The sequence below is a fragment of the Dendrobates tinctorius genome, unplaced genomic scaffold (assembly GCF_039654945.1).
Source record: "Dendrobates tinctorius isolate UK_male_01 unplaced genomic scaffold, ASM3965494v1 ptg000016l, whole genome shotgun sequence".
In the NCBI taxonomy this organism is placed as follows: Eukaryota; Metazoa; Chordata; class Amphibia; order Anura; family Dendrobatidae; genus Dendrobates; species Dendrobates tinctorius.
Genome location: NW_027361684.1, coordinates 32,339,991 through 32,367,338, shown reverse-complemented (window position 1 = coordinate 32,367,338; position 27,348 = coordinate 32,339,991). Strand labels below are relative to the sequence as shown.

General features: G+C 43.9%; 1 protein-coding gene across 3 annotated transcripts in view; it reads right to left on the bottom strand.

The window, feature by feature from the left end:
- The window catches only part of CUX1 (cut like homeobox 1), a 441,317-nt gene extending 416,310 nt beyond the window's left edge, over positions 1-25,007 (bottom strand). For 2 of the 3 annotated variants that reach the window (XM_073565621.1, XM_073565622.1), the window contains exon 1: positions 24,614-25,007. In XM_073565621.1, the coding sequence (XP_073421722.1) occupies positions 24,614-24,676 (63 nt within the window). In that variant the 5' untranslated portion in view covers positions 24,677-25,007. The remainder of the gene's footprint in view (positions 1-24,613) is intronic. The other variant, XM_073565623.1, reaches the window with a different exon arrangement.
- Positions 25,008-27,348: the final 2,341 nt, after the last annotated feature.

Sequence of the window (27,348 nt, the reverse complement as noted above, 5' to 3'; positions counted from 1 at the left end):
GGCGCCAGACCAAGAAAAGCGACACTCCTCAGGACCGGACCTCCCCGCTGGCGAGTATAATAAAAGGCCTTTTTCTTCTCTTACAGGTCGGGTTGGGGGCAGATGTACAGCATTACAGAATGCTGTATATCAGCCCCAAGAGGTGGTGGCTGAATCTCATATCGGCCTAACCTGGTGACAGGTTCCCTTTAAGTGGTCCCTTTACTTTTTGAGCAGTTTATCAACCTGATCAGCTTCTCTTCCCTTCAATATGCTGCCTGCAGCTTTGACAGCATTTTTGATGTGACACAATCCCCTTAAAAGTAAAATGTAACCAGATATTTTGGCCTTAGAAAGCAAAGTAAAAAGAAAAAAAAAAATTCTTAAAAAAAAACAAAAACCTTTTCATACAAACTGCAAACAATCAGTGGTTTGAAAGGTTGTTTGCTGAGGCTGTGATTCCATCAGTGATTCCGCTGCCTGGTACATGGGAAATGTGCACTTAGCCGCAGTACTTGTTATAAATGTTGCTACAAAACAGCTTTCACTGATCAAGCTGCCAATAATGGCAAATATGAATACCAGCTATAGCTTTATAATTTATCTTCTCCTAGTTCACACTAGAAAATCTTAAAAGGGGTTGTCCGGTCAAAATCGATAAGTATGAAGTCGGTCTGAAACCCCCCCCCCCCCCCCCCGCAAGAAACTCTAATAGGGTCCCTTATTACAGAGAGCTATAGCTGGAAAAACAACAATGGCAAAGGGGGAAGAGTCTGGGAATGGGAAACAGGGTCCGCCAGGTTGCTTCTCTGTGTCTAGCTCAAGTGACAGATTTTCAGTTTCAGATGAAACTGAAAGGGGAAGATACAGATTAGATATTAGAAAAACCTTTTCTGACAGTGAGGGTGATCAATGAGTGGAACAGGCTGCCATGAGAGCTGGTGAGTTCTCCTTCAATGGAAGTTTTCTAACAGGCTGGACAGACATCTGTCTGAGATGGTTTCGTCAATCCTGCATTGGGCAGGGGGTTGGGCACGATGACCCTGGAGGTCCCTTCCAACTCTAACATTCTATCAGTTTTCTTATGCAACAGATTTTCCTACACAAAAACTGCATTCATATTTTTTTCCCTCTTCCTCATATTGGTGACCAATGGTGTGATAATATGGTGACCAGATACAAACATATACCTAGATCTATCTTACCTAGACCATCTGTAACTTTATCAATCAGGACCCAACTTCTCCACAGCAAAAAGGAAGCAACAGTCACATAATGCTGGACAATATAAACGCATGTGGATTAAAAAAAAATAATAACCCCACCAACTACACTGTGTTCCAAATTATTATGCAGAAAGAGTTTCGGAGTGATAAGGTTAGAATTTTTTTGTTTGTCATTTAAACTCATTGATGGTGATGTGTGTCAGGGCTCTTTATATCACTGAAAGCAATTGCAGATACCTGTGCAAATTAGTTTGGCAGGTGTGTCCAAATAAAGGCAAGACTACTTAAGAAGGCTGTTCCACATTATTAAGCAGCCTACATTTTTTGCCAAAATGGTAAAGAAAAAGGATGTGTTGGCTGCTGAGAAGCAACAAATTGTGGAGTATTTAGGTCAAGGCATGACTACAATCAACATTGCCAAGACACTTCATCGTGATCATCGCACAATCAAGAAGTATGTAGCTGATTCCCAGCACACACGTGTGCGTGCTGATAAGGAAAAATTGAGGACTCTTTCCAACAGGCAATTGCGTCAGGTTAAAAGAGCAGCTGCAAAAATGCCTTGTCATAGCAGCAGACAAGTTTTTGAAGCTGCTGGTGCCTCCAACGTCCCCCGAACAACAAGATGCAGGGTCCTTCAGAGGTTTGCAGCTGTGCGTAAGCCATCCTGTCGACCACCTCTATCCACTGCACACAAGCAGAAACGGCTCCAGTGGGCCAAACGATACATGAAGACTGACTTCCAAACTGTTTTGTTCACCGATGAGTGCCGTGCAACGCTCGATGGTCCAGATGGATGGAGTGGAGGATGGCTGGTTGATGGACACCCCATGAAAACACGGCTAAGGCGCCAACAAGGAGGAGATGGAGTAATGTTTTGGGCTGGAATCATGGGGAGAGAGATTGTTGGCCCCTTTAGGATCCCTGAAGGGGTAAAGATCAACTCCATAATCTATGTGGAGTTTCTAAATCAGCACTTCCTGCCACGGTTCAAGAGGAAGAACGTGCTTTCCGCAGCAAGATCATTTTCATGCATGATAATGCACCGTCTCATGCTGCAAATAACACATCTGCATCTCTGGCTGCTATGGGCATAAAAGAGGACAAACTTATGGTGTGGCCACCATCTTCCCCTGACCTCAATCCCATTGAGAACCTCTGGAGCATCATCAAAAGGAGTGTCTATGATGGCGGGAGGCAGTTCACATCTAAGCAACAGCTCTGGGAGGGTATTCTGTCCACATGCAAAACAATTGAAGCACAAACCATCCAAAAACTGACAAATTCAATGGACGAGAGAGTTCAGAAGCTTCTTTCGAACAAGGGGTCCTATGTGCAAATGTAACATCACCTAGAAGAAAGTTTTGACTTGGAAACTGTTTGATTTCATTTTGTTATAAGCTGATAATGCTTATACTTTCACAATTGACCATTTTTTTGTTCAAAATAAAAATAAAAAGGTTGAAAACTCTGCTGTGCATAATAATTTGGAACATGCATTTTGAGTGTTTATTATTTTTTAAAATATACTGTTTTCATAGGCAGTTTGTTCAAAAACATTGCAATTATACTAGAATATTAGATGACTGGAAAATAACAATGACTGCAATTCATATAGGTAATTTAGAGAAAATATTTTTTGCATAATAATTTGGAACACAGTGTAGTGACTAATCAAATACTTGTCAACTTGGAAACCTATTAAAGGGTTATCCATCTCATGTGCTTTTTTACTTAAATGCATGTATTGGGACATAAACTTCAATGTGGTATATTGTCAAAAACCAGCTAAAAAAGACAGATAAAAACTTTCACTTTGGACAGCGGAATGAGCTGATGGATTCTCCTCTAACCCATTCAGCAGTCAGTGCAATGCAGAGGCTATAAAAGACAATGCAACATTTTTAATGAAACACAATTACAAAATGATTTTTAGCCAAACACATGCTTTTAAGTGAGAAAAAAAAAAAACTGTATCCCCAAAGGTGGACAACCACTTAACGCCAAGGCTCCATACACATGGAGGAGTCTGTCTGATGGACACTAGGAAGCACAGGCAATTTGCCAACAGATAATAAACTCCGTTAGAGGCAGTGCTTTTATAGAAAAATAACCTAATAATATGTGCCCAATGAAGCATGGAGTTGAAAATTGAAGTTGGGAGACAGTAAAACTCTATATAAAAGTCTTTATGCAATATTTTATTCCTCTGTACATGTATGCTTCACAGAGCTGTAATGCCTCAATTTCTAACCTTCCATGGAGTTATCACCTTCAGTTACCAAAATGTGTAACCCATCAATGAGGAGAAGACTGGGCATGAAAATAGGAAGTACTGTGGTGACCTACACAAATGGGCTGTCCCATAGCCAAAGAAGGCAAGGTCAAGTTCAGATTTTTCATTGTGCCACAACGGCTTCAAAAAATAAAAAGCAACACAAAAAAAAACCTGCTTGAGATACATATTGTTAGATGCCTGTATTTTTTTTTTTTAAAGAAGCAATTCTAAGGGAAATGGGGGATGACCCATTTAAGGGTCACTTTTTAATTTCATAGTTATATTGTGTGTCTTTTTCTCATTTCACATTCCCTACAGCTGGATATTAAGTTCCCTTTATTTCGGATCAAGTTTTTCTCTGACCTAATTATCATTTACCATGAAAAGGTTTCCTAATCTTGAGAGATGGATTTTTTTCACAAATCTCAAGTTTCACAATACATTTTAATGGGCAGAGTCAGCATATTGCATTTCTCATAAACACCTAATTAAAATGCTATTTCCACAAGTATCTATGGGAGTAAATAAAAGTATGACAGGCATAAACATTTGGACATCATAAACTTATTTATATAGTGCCATCATATTAAACAGCAGGTTACAATTCAGAGTGCACATGTACTGACAAAAGTAATCATTACAGCACATTCAACAATGCAGACACTAGGAGCGGGGGGCTCTGAGCACAGAAGCATTCAGCCTAAGGAAAGCGGGGGGGACAAGAAACAAAAAGGTTTTTCTTTTCCTACACCTATGGTTTATAATAAAAATGTATGCTGCTCAGTAATCATTTTTTAAGGGGTTGTTCAGGACTTAAGGGGGTTTTACGCTAAAGCGTCAACGATTTGGTGACGCAGCAGCGATATCGCTATGTATGATACTTACCTCCGACCGGCTCCCCCGCTGTGTCGCTGATCGCGCAGCTCCATTTCTCGTCGGGCGCTTCCTGCTGGCGCCGTCGAGCGACGCGTGGGCCACGGCGGGAGGACGTCAGGATCGCCGCATCTGAAAGGTAAGTATCGTCCGCTGTACCGCTGCTGCATCGCTGTGAGATCTGCCTGTGTGGCAGCTCAACAGCGATCATGTAGTGACACACCAGCGATCCTGACCGGGTCGTATCGTGGTCGGGATCGCTGGTGCATCTCTAAATGTAAAGGGGCCTTAAATTGATGACCTATACATATGCCAAGTGGTCAATACGAGATTAGTTGGGCATACAATACACCCAATAATCAGCTGAAATCTGCTCTGGAAGTGGCTGGATACAAGCGATAAACGTGGAGAACACAGCCGCTCCATACATTGCTTAGTGGCTATTTACCAGTACTGCACCTTATCTAACATTCCAGTGAATGGGAGATAACAGTACAATGCTCAGGTGTGAGACCAAGGGCAATCTGGTATTGAGGACCTATTCCAAGGACAGGTCATCAATTGTTAAGTCCATTAATGACACACATATGCGATAATATAGCTGATCAGTTGGCCACAACCTGCAAGACAGTCTCAAATGGGGAGGTTAAAGGCAAACCCTCAACGCAAAGTTAAATTTTGCTTGGACTTCAAAGTTCGTTTAGTTTCTGCTCTTACATTTCCTCCACTTATTGAGTTTGGCACAAAATGTTCATTGTTTTAAATGTCTAAGCTAAATGTATCAATGTTTTATGAAATTTATAACACTAATTTTTAGTAATTAAACTAAAGTTTTTGGTGTAGGTACCTAAACAGGAGAAAAGTTAACGTGGCTATCCTTTTGGTGGGAAGTACAAAATTTATGATTGCATTTCTGCATAAAAATTGGATACTGTCCAGTTATAGCAATTTTTAAAAGGCGTGGGATAAATATATTTATGTAGTAACAATTTCTAACATGCAACTTGTACAAACATTTTGCTGTAACTTGTGACATATTGGTCTCACACTGGCATAATTTGCTCCAAAGTAACCATTAAGGTGCGATACTTGATAAATATGGAATGGCACAGTTGCAGTAAGTAACAGGTTATCCCAGGAATTGGCTAGTAGACTGCTTCTGGGTGTCCACCTCCAATAGGCATACAAGCCCAAAAATCATGCAATGCTCTGGCGGCACCATTATAGTCTATGGCCCTGTAGGCTCACATGTCCGAACCCCATTTTACAGGTGGCTTGGACATAAGCCCCAACATGAGCCACTGAACGGAGCCTAATCTCAATGAAAAAGCTCCCTAATTGAGTTACAACAACCTCGAACACATACGGTACTTATATTCAGTCATCTATTAATGGTATTTACATGTCCTGTGGATGCATTAAGTGCAGTTAATCTTTATTATACAGCCTTCATAAGATATAAAAACATTATGGTAGAATCCCTAATTTAAAAAAAAAAAAAAAAAACATGCTTGTTAATCCATAGTAAGGCAATTCCATCCATACATACTGGTTACACCATGGAAATCAAGTTTACAACTTGTGAACTGAGGCTCCAATGACCATAGTCCAGTTATAACTTGGTTTGGGAGATCCTCGAACATTAGATCAGCAATGCATTCTAGCAGCTTTAGTGCCAATTAAAAGGGACCTGTCACAATGAACATGGGCTCCAATCTGTTGACAGCATGTTATTGAGCAGTTTTCTAGCTTTATAAAGACATTTTAGAATAACTTGTTTTCTTTCCATTCACTTAAACCTCTTCTGATTCTGGGCTTAGGGTAGCGTTACACATAACGATGTCCCAGCGATCCCAACAACGATCCGACGTGGATGGAATCGCTGGGACATTGTTAGCTGATCGCTTGTGAGCTGTCACATAGACAGCCCCTCCAGCGATCAGGACCAGCGACCACGCTGGTTACCAACGTAAACATCGGGTTTCTAAGGGCCGCGGCGCCCTTAGAAACCCGATGTTTACCCTAGATACCAGCGTGCACTGCAGGCAGGGTGGGAGGTGGAGGCAGAGCGGCGCAGACAGACCGGCGTAGCTCTGCTATCTGCTACTCTGGTCTGACAGACTGGAGTAGCAGATAGCAGAGTTACTTCGGTCTGTGCACCGCTCTGCCTCCACCTCCCGCCTTGCCTGCAGTGCACGCTGGTATCTAGGGTAAACATCAGGTTTCTAAGGGCCCTGCCTGTGTCACAAAATCAGCGAGATCGCTGTGTGTAACGGGCCCTTTAGGCATCGGAGAGTGGTCCTAATCTGTATGTATAAGCATGCATATCAAAGGACCACCTAAAAGGCCTGTCACACTAAGGGTACCGTTACACCTAGCGATGCACCAGCGATCCCGATTAGCGATATGACTTGGTCAGGATCGCTGGTGCATCGCTAAGTGGTCGCTAGTGAGCTGCCACTCAGGCAGATCTCACCAGCGACATCGCTGGGGACGGGGATCGCAACTTACCTGTCAGACGCGGCGATCCTGCGTCCTCCCGCCCGGCTCCACATGTCGCTCGTCGGCGCCACAGGAAGCCCAGCAGGAAGTGGCCGACGAGGAACGGTCCAGCAGCTTCTCGCGCGATCAGCGATAGCCAGCGGGGGAGCCGGTCGGAGGTAAGTATCACATGCAGCGATATCGCTAGCAATATCGCTGTAACGTCACAAAATCGGTGACTTAACAGCGAAATTTCTAGCGATATCGCAGTGTGTAACGGGGACTTGTTTTGTGACGTAGCAGCGATATTGCTAGTGATATCGCTATGTCTGATACTTACCTCCGACCGCTTCCCCGCTGGTTATCTCTGATCGCGCGAGAACGTCCTGGACTGTCCTGGCTTCCTGCTGTGACGACGAGCGACGCATGGACGCGGGCGGGAGGACGTCAGGATCGCCTCGTCTGACACGTAAGTAGCGACCCCCGTCCCCTGCGATGTCGCTGGTGAGATCTGCCTGTGTGGCAGCTCACTAGCGACCACTTAGCGATGTACCAGCGATCCTGACCGCGTCATATCGCTGGTCGGGATCGCTGGTGCATCGCTAAGTGTGACTACCTTAAGACCAGACTAATCTGATATGACACTGAATGAATTGGTCCCCACAAAATGCTACATCAGTCTGTCTAGTCAAACCTGCTTTATACTATGATACTCTGAAAATGTTATCTGGTATAAGTGTAACTTTTTTTTTTTTTTAAGGGTTTTTCCTCAGTAACAAATTTGATTTAAAAAAAATAGATCTTGGAACAATAATAACTTCCATAATTGGTTGCTTTAAAAAAAAAAATGTTCATGTGCTGAGATAAACTTATAAATGTGCCCCTGCTGTATAATGGCTGTGTCTGACCGTACAGGGACATGGTCTGATGATACCACAGCTCCTGGGCAGGGGAGGAAGCAATGCTGTCCTGTCTGTATACTCTTTTGCTCCCCCACCCGCCCAGAGGCTCTGGTATGATCACACCATATTCCTGAAGGACACAGCAGGGGCACATTTATAAGATTATCTCAGCACAGGAACACATCCAATTGTGGAAGTTATTATTCCAAGATCTATTCATATGATTATATAAACTAGTGGAAATGGTGGTGGTGGGGGGTGTTTACTCCCAAAAACTCGCTCTATTCAGATAAGCATTCAACTTTGCAGATTAGTCACATCTGAAAATTAAGTGATTGCCTTTGCGTGGTTTTTCGTGTAGCGGACAGTGCAGTCACTGCCTATTTAGGCTACTTTCAGACCTCATTTTTTTTTTTTTTTTTTTAAGCATCATGTGCGATGCGGCGAAAAATGTAAAAGCCGGATCCGGCGCCGGTTGCCACCGGATCCGGCTTTTATCCCATAGACTAGCATTATCGCCGCATTGCGCCTGATGACCATGCGGCGTGTTCGGCTTTTGCCGGATACGGCAAAAAATGCCAGTCCAGCGTCTGCAAAAAACGTTCCCTGCAACTTTTTTTGGCAGCGCCGGAACGGCTTTTTACACAGCGCATGTCCGGACACAGTGTTAACCCCACAAGTGCCCGGCAAGAGAGAGATCTCTCTCTCTCTCACCCGGACACTTGAGAGATCTCTCTCGCCGGGCACTTGTGGGTTAACGCTCAGTGTCCGGGCGAGAGAGATCTCTCTCTGTCGCCCAGACACTGAGTGTTAACCCATGTGTCTCTCTCTCTCTCTAACCGCCACCCCTTCCCCTCCCCCCCTCGGCGGCTGTCTCTTTCGTCCCCGATGTATCTTCCTCCTGCGGCTCCCTTAAATCCTGTCCGAGCCATATCAGACGCCGCATACACATCCGGTGTCACCGCTGCAGGCCTGATCCGGCGGCTCGGCTTTTCGCCACATGCCGCCGGACCCCACACACCGGATATCTGAAAGTAGCCTTACCTGCACTAGTCTGTAAATTCATCCAGACTAGCACATGCTGAAATATTTTCCTCATGGGTGCAAGTTCTGTGTGGAAAATTGCTGATGTGAATTAGACTAGCACTGGACTGTGGGCTGATGCGCACACAAGCCAAAAATAAAACGCTTGTGAGTTTAGGATTTGCCAGATCAGCGGCTTAACCAGCACAAATGTGTTATCAATGAGAAAAGTGAAGAACAAAAATTGAGTATTGGTTAACAACCGGAAGCCACATAAACCATTACAATTTTAACCCCTTCACTACCAAGGGTGGTTTGCACGTTAACTCCCAGGCCAATTTTTACAATTCTGACCACTGTCCCTTTATGAGGTAATAACTCTGGAACGCTTCCATGGATCCCGGTGATTCTGAAACTGTTTTCTCGTGACATATTGTACTTCATGTTAGTGGTAAAATTTCATTCAAATAACTTGTGTTTATTTGTGAAAAAAATGGAAGTTTGGCAAAAATTTTGAAAATTTCACAATTTTCCAACTTTGAATTTTTATGCCCTTAAATCACAGAGACACGGCACACAAAAAACTTACCGTATTTTTCGCTTTATAAGACGCTCCGGATTATAAGACGCACCACAATTTTTGAGGAGAAAAATAAGAAAAAAATATTTTTTAATAAAATGGTGGTGCCCCTTATAATCCTTGCATCTTATTGCTTACCGGGGTTGGTGGCTGCGGTGTAGAGGGGTCCCAGGCTCGCTGCTGGAGGAGGCAGGCGTGGAGTGATGCTGCAGGCCGCATTCAGGGATGAGGGGGGGCTCCGATGTGTGCTATTGCTGCTGCAGAGTCTTGTGCTGGTGTCAGGTTTCTCCACTTGTCCGGCGGTTGGAGGCCGGTGCTGTGGGTGCTCCGGTGCGGCGTTGTGTGCCCATCGATGCCCGGGGCTCTGCCGACATTGTTCGACAGACCAGAGCCCCAGCATTTCCTCGGTTCCCTGTATATGTGCGCTGAAGTGCCGGTAAAAAAAAAATGGCCGCCGGCGCGTGCACAGATGGGATCTCGGGACCAGTTCTCGAGAGATGAGATCTGAAATCTCATCTCTCGAGAGCTGGGTCCCGAGATCCCATCTGCGCACGCGCGGCGGCCATTTTTTTTGCAGGCACCACCGCGCGCACACAGGGAACCCAGGGAAAATGGCCGCCGGCGCGTGCGCAGATGGGATCTCGGGACCCACCTCTCGAGAGATGAGATTTCAAATCTCATCTCTCGAGAACTGGGTCCCGAGATCCCATCTGCGCACGCGCCGGCGGCCATCTTTTTACCGGCACACAGGGAACTGAGGAAATGCCGGGGCTCTGGCCTGTCGCACAATGTTGGCAGAGCCCCGGGCATCGACGGGCACACAACGCGGCACCGGACACACCCGCAGCAGCGGCCAGCAACCGCCGGACGCCCCCGATCACAGCCTAGGTAAGGCAGGTCCGCTTTGTAAGACGCACCCCTGTTTTCCCCCCAAATTTTGGGGAAAAAAAGTGCGTCTTACAAAGCGGAAAATACGGTAAGTAGCATTTCCCACGTTTACTTTACATCAGCACAATTTTGGAACCAAAATATTTTTTTGTTAGGAAGTTATAAGGGTTAAAAGTTAACCAGCGATTTCTCATTTTTACAACACCATTTTATTTTTACGGACCACATCACATACATTTGAAGCCACTTTGAGGGGTCTATATGATAGAAAATACCCAAAAGTGACACCATTCTAAAAACTGCACCCCTCAAGGTGCTCAAAACCACATTCAAGAAGTTTATTAACCCTTCAGGTGCTTCACAGGAATTTTTTGAATATTTAAAAAAAAAAAAAAAAATACTTCAGGTTCAATTTTTTTTATTTTACCAAGGGTAACAGGAGAAATTGGACTGGAAAAGTTATTGTGCAGTTTGTCCTGAGTACGCTGATACCTGATATGTGGGGGGGGGAACCACTGTTTCGGCGCATGGCAGAGCACAGAAGGGAAGGAGCGCCGTTTGACTTTTTCAATGCAAAATTGGCTGGAATTCAGATCGGACGCCATGTCACGTTTGGAGAGCCCCTGATGTGCATAAACAGTGGAAACCCCCCACAAGTGACCCCATTTTGGAAACTAGACCCCCCAAGGAACTTATCTAGATATGTGGTGAGAACTTTGAACCCACAAGGGCTTCACAGAAGTTTATAACGTACAGCTGTACAATTAAAAAATACGATTTTTTTATTTTCACGCCCGGGCATTATAAACTTCTGTGAAGCACTGGGGGGTTCTAAGTGCCCACCACATATCTAGATAAGTTCCCTGGAGGGTCTAGTTTCCAAAATGGTGTCATTTGTGGGGGGTTTCCACTGTTTTGGTACATCAGGGGCTTTCCAAACGCGACATGGTGTCCGATCTCAATTCCAGCCAAAAAAGTCAAATGGCGCTGCTTCCCTTCCGAGCTCTGCCATGCGCCCAAATAGTCGTTTACACCCACATATGGGGTATCAGCGCACTCAGGACAAATTGCACAATAACTTTTAGGGTCCTGTTACCTTTGGGAAAATAAAAATTGGGGACTAAACGATCATTTTTGTGGAAAAAATATGATTTTTTCCACAAACCTGATCATTTAGTCCCCAATTTTTTTATTTTCCCAAGGGTACCAGGAGAAATTGGACCCCAAAAGTTGTTGTCCAATTTGTCTTCAGTACGCTGATACCTCATATGTGGGAGAAAACTACTGTATGGGCACACGTCGGGGCTCGGAAGGGAAGTAGTGACGTTTTGGAATGCAGACTTTGATGGAATGGTCTGCGGGTGTCATGTTGCCTTTGGAGAGCCCCTGATGTACCTAAACAGTGGAAACCCCCCACAAATGACACCATTTTGGAAACTAGACCCCCCCTAAGGAACTTATCTAGATATGTGGTGAGCACTTTGAACCCCCAAGGGCTTCACAGAAGTTTAGAACGCCCGGGCGTAAAAATAAAATCATTTTTTTTCCACACAAATTATATTTTTGCCCCCAATTTTTTATTTTCCTAAGGGTAACAGGAGAAATTGGACCCCAAAAGTTGTTTTGCAATTTGTACTGAGTAGGCTGATACCCCATATGTGGGGGTAAAACATTGTTTGGGCGCATGGCAGAGCTTGGAAGGGAAGGAACACCATTTGACTTTTTCAACGCAGAATTGGCTGGAATTGAGATCAGATGCCATGTTGCGTTTGGAGAGCACCTGATGTGCCCAAACAGTGGAAACCCCCAATTCTAACTCCAACCCTAACCCCAACACACCCCTAAACCCTAATCTCAGCCCTAACCCTAGCCCTAATCTCAGCCCTAACCCTAATAGGAAAATGGAAATAAATACATTTTTTTAATCATTATTTTTCCCTAACTAAGAGGGTGATAACGGGGGGTTTGATTTACTATATATGGCGGGTTTTTATGTTTCGCAGTTGTTTATATGCGTCTTTTTGAACGCGCGTTATTGCACTTTTTGTTCGGCGGCATGATAATAAATCATCATTTTTTGCTTCGTTTATGTTTATTTTTTAAGGGGTTCGCTAAAGAGGTTAACTAATGGGACAGTTTTATAGGGCAGGTCGTTACGGACGCGGCGATACCAAATATGTGTACTTTTATCTTTTTTTCTTTTTATTTCCAAAAAATGAATTAGGGAATATTTTTTTTTTAAATTTTGTGATTTTTTTAAAATTATTTTTACACTTTTTTTTTTTTTAAACTTTATTACATTGTCCCAGGTGGGACATCACTGTCCTGTGACAGATCGCTGATCTGTCACATCACAGATCACCGTGACAGATCAGCAATCTGTCACAGGCAGTGCAGAAGGCTTCCTACTTGCCTGCGCTTTGCAGGCATGAGGAAGCCAGCTCCCTGCAGGCCCCCAAAGGTCCCCGTCGCCATATTGGATCCGGGGACCTGCAGGGAAGGAGCCCCCCGCAGCAACGCTGCACATTGCGCTGCTGTGGGGGGGCTCAGGGAAGCACGGAGGGAGCCCCCTCCCTGCCGATGCTTTCCTTTAACCCCCGGTACACCGCGATCGTGTTTGATCGCGGTGTGCCAGGGGTTAATTTGTCGGGGGCGGTCCGTGACCACCCCTGACGCATTGTGCCGGGTGTCAGCTGTGATAATCAGCTGACACCCGGCCGCAATCAGCGGCGCTCGCCCTGTGGGCGCCGCTGATCGCTATGACGTAATATTCGGTCCATGGGAATTAGGTCCCAGGTCACATGGACGGAATTTTACGTCCATTGTAGGGAAGGGGTTAATATTGAATTTACATTTCTTGACAAAAATTAGCAGATGCCTCAAAAGAAATCCTGAAGAATAGACCCAAAAAGTTATATATTTTCCCTTTTGCACTCATGCCAACGTTGCTTGCGCCATGGGAAATATTTGGAAGTGCTGGTATCTTCATACTATCAGTCACACCCGAGGGACTAAAAGGTGAACATTAGTCTTGATCTTCTGAGAAACCATGGTCCACTATGTATCGGATTGCCACTTCTCACACATGTAACACCTTTTCACTAGTTATTTCTAAAAAGTCAAAAGGAACCTTTTCATTCTTTCACAAGTCTAGGATGACTTGAAATCTGGGACACTGCTATTCTAGATACCTCCACCCATTGTTCACATGCATAAAAGTGTTCCAGTTGACAAATATTTTGAAGCTCTTCCTTTCAAAGCCTGAGGGTTAGCTAAACAGAGAAGCAGTTAACATTTCAGCCATCTTTTAGGAAAACATTGTCACACCTTTTACCACACAAACTATCACTATTTTGGATCTCACATTCAAATACCCCCAATGTATTTACAATTAAATTTGTGAATAGAAAAATACATAAATAAGACACAAACTGGCAGAGACCACTGATCTCTTGAGTAAAGGCCCTTTTACATTTAGCGATGCACCAGCAATCCCGACCACGATACGACCCGGTAAGGATCGCTGGTGCATCGCTAAATGGTCGCTAGTGAGCTGCCACACAGGCAGATCTCACAGCGATACAGCGGACGATAGCTTTCAGACGCGGCGATCCTGACGTCCTCCCGCCCGCCTCCACACGTCGCTCGTCGGCACCACAGGAAGCGCCCGACGAGAAATGGAGCTGCGCGATCAGCGATGGACAGCCGGTCGGAGGTAAGTATCACACATAGCGATATCGCTGCTGCGTCACCAAATCGGTGATGCTTTAGCGATATCGCTATGTGTAAAACCCCCTTAAAGGTGGATTTTAGATTGTCAGATACCTCTTTAAAAAAATGAGGCACACCATTCTTCAGAGGACGTTTGCTTCATGACTGGCAAATGAAACAAGTCTTGCTAAATTCCCACTTGTGTGTTTGGTGGTTGCCAATAAAAACACGGAGGGGCAGGAATACACAATGGGATTAAACCCAAATCTGCCATATAAAGTTCAGAGGGAGTGTAATCAGGCGATTAGGACTTTACACCAAAATCAGGAAGATTGAAACCGTCAAGATTCAGATAGTTCTTGAAAGCTTCCTGAGGAAATTCCAATACATAAGACAAATTGCAGAATAACAGCTGTAAATGTAAATTTCAGCTAGATGTTAGTTTGTCAGTTCACTACTAAAATCTTCTTTCCATAAATTGTTTAACAATACTAGCTTAGGAATGTGTCACAATCTAAAAATGGCAACTAGCACAAACAGCATGCAAGGCTCCAACATCAGATGTATTCTTACAGCATTTAGAGAGCTGCTTTACAGCAGCCACATGCACTGAAACAACCTGTAGAATAGATATTTTGTTGGACTTCTAAGGGATAATGCTGAGGGCTTACTATATCCACTGAGCAGAGGTCATTGTGCAGGAAGGAGCTGTGTCCAACAGTGAACGAAGGATCCATATATAAGGATGAAGCGATGGAGGGAAGAGGGAGGAAGGGATGAAGGGAAGGATGGATAGTGTTATTTTTTGCTCTAACCCGGTCTGATGAGATGAAATTTAAAAGTGATCTCTGCAGAGCAGGCAGTTTCAGCCTATTTTGATGCTTGAAATTTGCAGGTTTTTGTTTTGTGTTTATTCCTAGAAGGAATAAAAAAAGTAACAATAATATAATGCAAGAAAAGATTAATTAGAAATGTTATTCCAAGGGGAGATGCAAGTTTTTGTTAAAACATGTCAAAACTGCCAACAGTTTCTCTTCAAAAGGGCTGTCACATCTTAAATAAGTAAAATTACCAATATTTTATGGCAAACTTCTAGTTTCCAACGCAAAAGGCCCGCATCTGCAAACTGTTTGCAATGGAGCTCGCAAGCACAGCTCTGGAGCAGGCTGCTTCGCGTCAGTCCCCCTGCGCTCCTTCAATGCTGCAGTTCTGTTCTGCGGCAGAATATTTTCTAAATGTGAATTTGCTCAAAACGGCATATTAATGGTGAAGTTTACCCACATGCCTGGTTAGTTCACAGATATCTACTTCAGTGTAAGGACAAATTCATGTCCACTTGCTTTATATAAGATCCCATATGAAATCTTTACCATGAGATAATATTCAGTATTATTAAACTTTGAGTTTAACACGAACATTTCGATCTTAGCAAAAAAAACTGTGTCATGTTATTCAGTGTTATAATTAACAAAACGAACTGCCTGCTAAAAGCAAGTTATCATTAGTACCTTATTTCCATATCGCAGCCCAGCAGGTTTTAAAATTCCTACAAAAGGTGTACGCAGATTTTCTTTTTTTCTCCCAAAATCTCTTTAAAGCACGTTGCTCGGGGGAGCTGCCACTTTGCACACCACACATTAAAAAAATAAGAAGGTAGAAGGATGAATGTACAAAAAAAATATATACTCTATATAACATGGAGGCTTTGTGCATTGAGAAATAATCACTCAACAAAAGCCCCATCTGTTCCAGTTCACTTAGTTTATAAGGCTTTACCTAAGCAACTGCTCACACACCTGTACAGGACAGGCCATCCCATGCGTATACATCAGACTGTATGAGCCTTGTAGAGTAGGGACACTCATCCCCCTTATGCCTTACACGCCAAGCTGTATAACTTTGTATACACCAGAGTTTACAAACCTAAAAATACTTCCACCTGCGGTTGTTAACATGTTAAGTGTAGCTGTCAATCACTGACAGCATCATTTAACACGATCGCGAAGGAAGTGTGTCCCAAACTCCGGCCATCAGCGCCCATCACATGATCGTGGTGCGCCAATGGGTTAGCATGACAACCAGAGGTCTTCAGAAGACCCCCATGTTTGTCATTGCAGACAGCCTATAAGCGCTCTCTTGTCAAAGGCGTTATTAGGGGATGATTTTTGATACATATAGCTGGGCTATTAATTCTGGAGCAACATTCTAGGAGCCATGCATGGAATATAACCTCTGTCATTCCTACTGGAAAAATATGATTACACAGACAACTGGGTATTGCCACCCTCCTGACTGGACAATGTAGGACTGCATAAGGACAGGTGGTCACTCTCCATACCCAGCAATTCATGTAAAGGTACTGTCACACTTAGCGATGCACCAGCGATATGACGCGGTCAGGATCGCTGGTGCATCGTTAAGTGGTCGCTAGTGAGCTGCCACACAGGCAGATCTCACCAGCGACATAGCAGGGGTCGCTACTTACCTGTCAGACAAGGCGATCCTGACGTCCTCCCGCCCGCGTCCACGCGTCTCCACAGCAGGAAGCGGACGATGAGAAACGGTCCAGGACGTTCTCGTGCGATCAGCGATAATCAGCGGGGGAGCGGTCGGAGGCAAGTATCAGACATAGCGATATCGCTAGCAATATATCGCTATAACATCACAAAAACCAGTGACGTTATAGCGATATTGCTAGCGATATCACTTAGTGTGACAGGCCCTTAATGTTAGAAGGAGTACCAGAGAAACAGTACAACACAAAAAAGGAAGTACGGTAGCTACTAAAGCAGACATCAGAAGCACTAACATGTCCTGTCTAATCTAGATCCACATCTGCATTTGTGAAGCATTTCACAAAAGAAAAAGGAGAAACATATAAATGATCTTCAGATGTGGCAAAAGATGTTAGTGGCATCAGTTGTCAAGCTGGAACTGTGGTGCTCTGTAACAGGGGCCAAATCCCTTTCGGGGGGGGGGGTAGAGAGAGGAAAAAAAAAAAAAAACTAAAAGGCATATTTAAGGCTAGTTTCACACTAGCGTATCTTCCATGCAGCGCACGGCGCCGCTAAGCCCTGCCCCCCCCATCCGGTCATCGCCGCCTACTATCGCACACGGCCGCATGCAATCTGCGCACCCTATCTTTAGCATAGGGTGCGCAGACCGTGCGCTGGCCGTGCGCTAGTAGGATTTTAGCGTGCGCTGCGAACTTTTGAAGGTGCGCCGAGCGCGCCAAAATGCAACATGGTGCGTTCAGCGCACACGGGTGCACCTTCAAGAGTGCGCAGCGCACGCTAAAATCCTACTAGCGCTCGGCCAGCGCACCCTATGCTAAAGATAGGGTACGCAGATCGCATGCGGCCGTATGCGAGGGTAGGCTGCGATGACCGGATGATGCGGGCAGGGAGCCGGCAGGGGGCGGGGCTTAGCGGCGCCGTGCGCTGCATGGAAAATACGCTAGTGTGAAACTAGCCTAAGAATGCTAATTTTTAGACAATGTAAACTTACACTAGACAGTCTGCAAATGTTTCAGATTAATATAGAGGTTCTTGCTGTTTAATAAATATGTTGCATCTGTCTAAGATTACATCACCTACTGGCAACACTGACAAATTTGCACCAAAACTTTTGGTACATAGAGTCACTCTCTGAAGACCCTATATCACTTATATGGTGTCAGCAGTGACTTAGGCAATATAAAAAAAATCATACATATTAGTAAAGGCTTCAATACTTTAGTCTTACATAAAAAAACCTGAAGGGCTCAGTGCACCATTCCACCCCCTCAATAATCATCCTTCATATCTCCCCTTTGCCTGAATGATACAAATTGCTTTATTCTGGCATCACCTTGCGATTACCTTGTGGTTTTTTTTTTCTAACCTTGGGTATGGAAGTGTTAGGGCTCGTTCACAAGCTGCATTTTTGCCACTTTTTTTGCATGTTTTTCAGGGTAAAAAGTGCTACACTTTACGGACGAGCAGAGTGAATGAGTCTTCAAAATCTCATGCACGTGCTGCTTATTCTGACAGAATTCAGACACTTTGTAGCATGTGAATATGGTTCAATTTATGAAGTGTGCAATAAGAATGAAATGCCATAGATTGACAGGTTTTTCTTATTTGTAACATTCCCTATTCAAAATTACACAATATATTACCTAAAATTAGGCAGTGCTTCATAATCTGCATGTAATACTGCAAACAAATTGGAAATTTTTATATAGTTATATACAAGTCCTCAATTTTCCATGATAAAAGCTGGATTGGATTTATATATCCTTAAAGGGGTTTGTCACATTTAAAAAAAAAAAAAAAGTGGAGCCCAAATGATTCGTACACTGTAAACAGACCCATCATGCTCTGACCCAATTACTGAAGTCTCTGTATTTTGGTGGCAGCGGTGGTGACACGTCAACAGTGCACTCCAACGCTACAGCCAATCAATGCGCTCAGCAGCTCTACCAATGAAGACGATATGAGCCACTAATGTGTGTGCGCTGACAATGTGACATCAGCACTGCAACCAGAGCAGACAGTCGTGGAGTTGGTGTCGTCAAAGTCGGTATAAAATGGACCCAGACTTAAGACACCTAAAATATATACAATATAATAAATTGGGTACAGTAGTACAATGCAGTATGTGCAGTAAGATTTTTCATAAGAATTTGGAAAAGTTCTGAAATGTCTGTTCTGTTCCTGATCTAAGGATCCGGGCTTTTAGTTGAGATGAATCTGTGTTGCACTTTATGTATATGCTCAGTAGTGAGGCCATGCTCTGGAGTGAGTGCGAAGTCAGGGAAATTGAGGAGTTGGAGTCAGGGGTTTGGCTTACCAACTCCACAGCCCTGCTGTATACACAACAGACTAACATCAACCAAACCTAGTTCACAACTTGTTTTAGCCATGTCAGTGACTCTGTCGGGGCTTCCGTTTGAAGTCCTGAAAAAGGGATTCAGGCATTTACTGAAAAGCCATTGACTTTAGTGATACACACCGAGTCACTTTAACAATTTTCAGCAAGGGTATTCCTTTTTGAGGAGGCAACAAATGCAGGGTTTAGATACTTAAAAACAAAAAAAGAGGCATTAACAAAAATGCTGCTTCAAATTTGCAAACACTTTAAAAATTTACAAATAGAAAAGTGTACAATTGGGTAAAGAGAACCTTTAAGGTCAAGTTTGCAAACACACTATTATGGAAGGTAAATTCATATGCTGATTTGTCGCAGAAATTTAAGCAAATTAGAAACAAAATATACAAATCTGAATGGAATAGGCAAATGCATAAGTTACTCCAAGCCCAATATAGATGAATTGTATGCAATTGATCTGTGTGTAAAAATATAATACAGGAGGAAATATTTTAACATCACATGGTCAATAATATGGGGCGGCACGATGGCTCAGTGATTAGCACTGCAGCCTTGCAGCGCTGGGGTCCTGGGTTAAAATCCCACCAAGGACAACATCTGCAAGGAGTTTGTATGTTCTCCCTGTGTTTGCATGGGTTTACTCCGGGTTCTCCGGTTTCCTCCCTCACTCCAAATACTGATAGGGAATTTAGATTGTGAGCCCAATCGGAGACAGTGCCAATAATGTCTGTAAAGCGCTGTGGAATTAATGGCGCTATATGAGTAAAATAAATATACAGCAATCTGTGTAAGGCTGGCTATAAAACATTAGACAAAAACATTATTTTAGACGACAGCTCTCTACCAACATCCCTACCAGAGTTTTCAGTAGATAGAGGGGAGACACTTCTAGAGGCGGCTTACTTCCCATCCCTCATCTTCCCTGCAGGCGGAAGATAGATAAGAAGCCCCTATACACAATATACTGAAAGTCCGGCTGATATAAATATGGGCACCTACAGTAAAGTTTAATTGGAAAGTATTAATAAGAAAAAAAAAACTCCCCCACACACAAACTATTCTGATTAAATTAATGCATTTTCTTTGCACAAAAAGCTGCGGGCAAAAAATTCAATACGGGTAGCAGGAAAGCAGTTTTAAACAAAGGTAGGTTATAAAAAGTGTGTCCAGTTTAGGAGCAAAACTCAACTCAGGGGATTATATTAAAATCTAGATAAAGATCTCAACCACGATTCCATATTTGACGCTTGCACAGGTTAAATATTAGTCTGCAATTAGCCATCAGCTCCCTACAATAAAGTTCTAAAAATCTTAAGATTTATTTTATTACCATCAAATTTCCATGCAGTAAGAGAATCCTGCTGCAGGAGTTAATACACATGCCTTCTCTACACGCTGTACGGTACTTCATACATATATACAAACACATGCAAGTATAATATTAAAGCCTCTCTGTTCTCGCTCCATTCACAAACTGACAACCAAGTCTTTCAGCTGAGCAGCGCCCACCCACCGCATCACACACTGGAAAGTGCTTCAGGGAACTAGTGACATTGATATGCATGTTTGGCAAACCAGGTAAACATTATCCGGCTGCACCATCTGACACAGTCACACTAGAAAGACTCTCAAACCTTTAGAATAAGTTTGGGAGATCAAACCTTAATAAAATAAGAGTCATTATATTATTTATCAAATGTAAATAGCACTTGTCTTTTAGATCAAACGATATAATACAGGCTCGGTAATGAGTGCAGTGTACGGAGCCTCCTATGTCATGAAGCAGTTTAGGCTACAGTGGACTTTGATGACTTCAGTCAGCCTTACACCTAGGTGTGTAATCTCCCTTGTGAGCTAAAGATGGGTTGCTGCATACACAAACCCAAGCATATTAGCTGGGCCCTGTTAAAAGAGGGGAGAGAGAATAATCAAGGCTACCTTTACTAAACATGAATACTGTATAGTTTTACTGGATCAAGTTTAAAAGACAACCATGTCAATATTACTTATTGGAAATGTAAGGTCACATTATCAGAAGACAAATGAAAAATATAGATATGGTCACCTAATTATAAAAGAAATGATATCTGATTAATTCCAGGTTCACGAGTTTATCGCTCTGAGGTTACATGATAAATGCAGCAAAAAGACTTTACTCCAGTGACTAGGAGTTTAGGAGCCTCTTTCCCTCCCTCTTCTTGCTACATTTTAATTTCTTTCATCCACACATTTATGTTTCTGCTTTATATGAAACAAACCCCACTTATAGGACGGTCACAATTTTCTTCAACAAATTTGCCATTTGTAAACCTTTCCTAGATAAGGCTCCACGACATACTATACATGAAAAATAGCTCAGTATGGTCTCCTGAGTTCTCCGGTTTGCTCCCTCACTCCAAAGACATACTGATAGGGAATTTAGATTGTGAACTCCAATGGGGACAGTGATGATGTCTGTAAAGCGCAGTGGAATACGATGGCGCTATATAAGTAAACATAATAAATGAGTCAGAATTATTATGCATTCATCACTGTGGCTGTTCTCTACAAATTCATAATTGTGCAATAATAGGTAAAAAACACCAAGTCAACTGGACACCTTGAGAGTTGTTAAAGTGCAACATTTTCTTACAAAAAAAAAACAAGCTACAGAAACTTTAAGAATGCTGGAGGATGTATTCTACTATGGAAAATATTATTTAGCAATATTGTATTGCATGTTAGAGATGTAAATTATCCACAGCTGCCCATTAAGTCCATCAGGAGAGGACTATAGTCTGTTGCTTGGGGTAGCCATTAGTGTGCAAGTGGAATTCAGAGGCTTTAAATCTGTCTACAGAAGGCAGACTGACCTGCAAAGAATCTGGAATTCCCAACACGACTGCATGTTAATAAAGAAACACACAAATTATATGTATTTTCACACAAAAATTGCAATTCCAAAAATCGCACCAACAAATAGGAGCCGTCTCACACATTTACAGAAATCTAATAGCCTACAATCTGGGAAATCAGCATCTGGATCTGATTGTGAAGTATTCCACCAGGTACTCCAAGGATCTATTATACGGAGTGAACAGAACACATTTGATAAAGCCTTTCTTCTTGTAAAACCATTCAGACAATATTTACAGAAAGGAAATTACTACTGCTAAACCCACCGCTATCACTAGCGTCCCGACAGAGGAGAAACAAGGCTAATCTTTGTTCTTAGGAAAGTATTTGAATATTCAGAAGTCTGTCATTTGTGTTTAATTTGCTGAACTGTAATGAATTGATGGCAAAGTGTTCTGAACTTTTGATCCTTTCTGAGTGATGTTTGATTGCCTTCACCCCCACCCCCCATCCACCAACGTGATCATATGAATTCAAGGACCTTCCACCTTGTACATTCAGACGATGATTAATGAGTTTCATTTTAACAAAAGAGAAAACAATGATCTTTATTCTGTGCACAAAGCAAAATTTTTGAGGCGTCCTTAACATAAGTCTACTTGCTTACAAAAAAAAACAAAAAAAACAAATGTCGAAATCAGTCTTATAAATATTGCTTAATTTAACCCTTGTACCTTTAATTATGAAGGGTCACTTAATTTTTACATGTCCTTATTTTCAAAGCTTTTGTAAAGAGTCTACGTGGAGAGACATATTACGTCTTTATTCCACCCACATCACGGCAGAAATAATCTGCAATTTAAAGGATGCATAATTTATGTCCGCTTCTCTTTGTTACTAAGAAAAAGGAATCTACCAGGCCACGGTACAAAAGCAATTTTATTTAGTGCGTGGATGATTCACCAAGTCACACAATCCACTTAAAAGATCCGTATCTCGAGAACTATAGTCTGAAAAAATAGAAAATCAACTAAAACTGGTGGTAAAAGTTGTGTTTATTTTACTCCTAATTGCTCAAGTATCCCCCAAGCAGACAGACAGTATCAGCACACGAGCTAACAGCCACCGCTTCTACAGCTGCTATACTGTTCAATACGGGAGGGCTTTAGAGGCACGAAAATCCATACAGGCAATCAAGAATATTTTTACTGCCCCCTGTAAGTTCATGAGAATGTCTATTGATCTGAACCATGACTCCATAGCAAAGATCTCCGCTTCCAGACTGAGCCTTACATGGTTTCTGACAGACCCATTAACCAACACACATACACAACTTTCAGGCTTTGCTGAAATCCTCATCCACAACCTTCTCTCCTAGGGACATGAAAGTGTTGCAGACAGACTTCTGAAGCTTTATAATTACATGCAAATCAATGCAAAACGTGCTCCGCTCATAAGAAAAAAAATGCTATTAAAAAAAAAAAAAAAAAAAAAAGTACAGTCTCGTGCCCTAATTTTGTGAAATGCACTTTCCTGGAACAAACAAGATCTCTGCGAGGAGCGGGCACTTTAGCTTATTTTATGGAGATATATTAACCAGAATCACAAAAGGGTTTTCAAGGCCATCACATTACCCCAAGGAGAGAAGAAAAAAAAGGCACGACGGGCCAAAAGTGTGGACGCTTACGGGTTAAATTCCCAGCTAGCCACATCCAGCTCTCAGGGGACCAGCAGCGCTCTAAATTGGGTCACCACGCATTTACATACGCCACCTCCATATTAGTATGTACAGTACCATATGGACAAAAGCGCAAAACCATACCAAGAGGCCGTAATAAACAGGTAATAAACGCCACAAGACGAGGCGCAGGTACGGAACAGACTGTCATATGGGAGCTCGGATGGACGGAGGACGTCCCCAAAAGAACACCCATAAAAGCAACCAAATCGATAGGCAAGAACACCCCCGAGGGGTTACCTCATGCCTAAAACAGACGCCTATGGGGCAGAAAAAGTACAAAATAAATAAAACACAATCCCTGACTACGAGCTCTGCTGACCCCAGGGTCATTTATTATTTTTTTTGCAATACATTGAAAAATTAAAAAGAGATGAGGTAAAATAGGGAGAACTGGAGAAAAACCACAACAAATAGTCAGCATCGACCAGAAAGCCGGATTGTGGCGTCACCTGAGGTAATTCTGACAGTCAGGAATAGTGGGGCTACCGGCAGGGACGGCTCCCGACAACTTTTACCTCACCCCAGGGTGTACCGACAACGCACAGGTCCTAATGATCCCCCCAAACACAAGTCACAACACCGGGGACAAAACACGTCCGCATGGAAAGTTCTCTCTGGTCACAATGAAAAAAGGGAAAAAAAGACACCCGAAAAGGCAGCAGAGCAGCCCGGGCCGGAGCCGGGCGCCGGCCGGAGAGAGGGCGGACAGAGCTCGTCCTTATCAAAGCCTAAAGTTGCGTCCATGCAGAGAGTCGGCGGAGAGAGAGGAGCCTGCGAGGAGGGAAGGCAGGCGCTGCTGTGTGGAGGAGGGGTGAGCGCAGCCTGGCACCACAGCGCCACCAGCATCATCAGCACAACAACCGGCGGAGGAGGCAAGTTCAATAAAAGCAGCGAAAAAAAAAACTCCAATAAAAAAAAATAAACTTGGAGAAGCTGTAACAAGATGCGAGGGAACGAGCGGCGGGCAGCGGCGTCCCGGCACAGCAGCCTCGGCCCGGGGAGCAGGAAGAAGCGGCGCCACAGAGCCGGCGCCATCTTGGCTGATCGATGAATTGAACAAAGAGGATCAATTTCTGATAAAACGTTATCAATGAGAGCGGCCGGGAAAGCGGCGGTTTTGCCCGGCTCGGGGACGGTGCACGGGGGATCGGAGCGGACAGATAGAAGGCGGGGAAGGAGCGGGAGAGGGTGGCGGAGGAGAGGAAGGAAGAAAACGGAGCTGACCTGCAGCTGCTGTAAATCAAAGCGCTTCCAATATTGAAACATCGATCCCGCATTGGCCGCCATCTTGAGACATATTGAGACGGAGTGAGAGGCTGATAGAGAGGGGGCTGGAGTTCAGGAGCAAGCGGCGGCGGAGGAGGGGGAAAGGCAGGAGGGAGGGAGCAAGCGCAAAACACGGCGCGGACTCCACACCCACCCTCAGCCGGCACGGAGCGGGGCCAGCCGGCGTCTGAGCGCTCACTGGCCGCCCAGCTGCACGGGGACCTGGCTGCCAGCGCTCCCGCCCGCTGCTGGTCGCTGGGCGGCCCCGGGACTACCACGAGTCCCGGCCCGCGTGCGGCCTGTGGGCAGCGGGAACGCCGCGGTATATCGGCGGCTGTCACCGGCACCTCACGTGTCGCCGAGCACACAGCACAGCGATATGGGCTGCAATGTATCGTGACGGTTCTCGTGGATGAGGGGAAATTACACGGCTGATATCGGCACGTGACATGGGCGTATGTCGTGTACACATAGATATATATCGCGATATAAGGAAGTCTCCAGAGCGGCGTGCAGGAATAACCTTGTGGCTTGTGAGAAGTGTGGGGGCATAGTGCCGGGCAACACAGCAATGGCTGCAGCTCAGCGGCCGCTCCGGACAGGCACACGGGGGCAGCAGCGAGGGAGAGGGGCGGGCACTGGGGGCAGCAGCGAGGGAGAGGGGCGGGCACTGGGGCAGCAGCGCCCGGTGGGCGGAGACTGGGGCAGCAGCGAGAGAGAGGGGCGGAGACTGGGGCAGCAGCGCGAGAGAGGGGCGGAGACTGGGGCAGCAGGGAGAGGGCGGAGACTGGGAGGTAGCAGTGCGAGGTGGGCGGAGACTGGCCGCAGCTCGGAGAGGGCGGGCACTTGGTGTAAGCAGGCGAGCCAGCAGAGGAGGCTGTGTGCCGTGTGTGACAGAGCTATAGCTAACCTATGGGTATATCTACACTATACTTATGTGCGTATATTTATAGAAACAATGTATAGATTGTGTCTGTGTGTATTTTGTGTGTTTAACTCTTTAGTGACCAGGCAAATGTTTACAATTCTGACCACTGTCCCTTTATGAGGTAATAGCTCTGGAACGCTTCCATGGATCCCGGTGACTCTGACATTGTTTTCTCGTGACATGTTGTACTTCACGATAGTGATAACATTTCTTCGATATGACCTGTTTATAAAAAAAAAAACATGGAAATTTGGCAATTTCAATCTTTTCATTTGTATGCCCTTTAATCGGTCATATCACACACAATAGTAATAACATTTCCCACATGTTTACATCAACACAATTTTGGAAACCTAATTTTTTTTTGTTAGGAAGTTATAAGGGTTAAAAGTTGACCAGCGATTTCTCATTTTTCCAACAAAATTCACAAAACCATTTTTTTTAGGGACCATCTCACATTTGAAGTCGCTTTGAGGGGTCTATATCACAGAAAATAAAGTGACTCCATTCTAAAAACTGCAACCCTCCAGCTACTCAAAACCACATTCAAGAAGTTTATTAACCCTTCACGAGAACTGAAGAAATCTGGGAGGAAAACAATTAACATTTAACTTTTTCACAAAAAATTTACTTTAGACTCGATCTTTTTTATTTTTACCAGGGTAACAGGAAAAATCGCACAACAAATTTTGGGGTCCATTTTCTACTGAGTACGCCAATACCTAATATGTGGGGGAAATCCACTGTTTGGGTGCACGGCTGGGCTCAGAAGGGAAGGAGCGCCATTTGACTCTTTGAATGCAAACTTGGCTTGAATCGAGAGCGGACGCCATGTACCTAAACAGGGAAAAAAAAACACAAGTGACCCCATTTGGGAATCTACACCCCTCAAGGATTTTACCCAGGGGTATAGTGAGCATTTTTATCCCACAGGTACAACACATAATTTGATGACATTAGGTATTCATATTGAATGTCATCATTGGTGTTGAGCGCAAGTGCTCGCTACTCCAAGTGCTCTGGTGGGCACCAAATATTGCTGGTGCTTGAGTGGCATGCTTGAATCCCTGACTTATGTTTTGTGGCTGTTAGACATCCCAAAAACAAATGGGGTTCTGCGATACTAGTCTATGCATACTCGAGCACTCAAAACTAGACATTATATCGTCATTTATTTTTTCTTTAAAAAAAAAAAAAAAAGAATTCTAACTTCAACCCTAGCTGCAAAGAATTGAAAAAAAAAATTCAATTTTTTTATAAATTTTTTCTAAGGGTTTCACAAAGGGGGATATTTTTTTCTTGTATTTGACCACTGTGATAAGTTTCCATTGCCGGGTATTGCACATTTTTTTCCAGGAAGACATAAAGGGTCGAGAGACAGATCAGGAGGGCCCAGGGATGGTGGAGGTACCGGGGAGATCTTATATATCATGTATTAGAATATATCAGAGGAGAGAAAGATTAATTTTAAATCAGTTTTTATTTTTTTTGTGATCGCCGTTATTTGGTGAATAAAGGCGATCACACGACAGAGTACCGTAAAAACCATCCCTGATCATGTTCTCCAGGGTCTCGGCTACTCCCCAGTAACCGAGACCCTGGAGATTTTGTGATGCTGGGGGGCCCAATACCCATATTTCTCAGCGCCGTTGAAAAGTGTCACTGAGGAATAAGTACTGCCGTTAAAAGGCATGTTGGCGGTCATCAAGGGGTTAAATACAATTTGTGTGTGTATTCAGGCTTGGACTGGCCGCACAGGAGAATC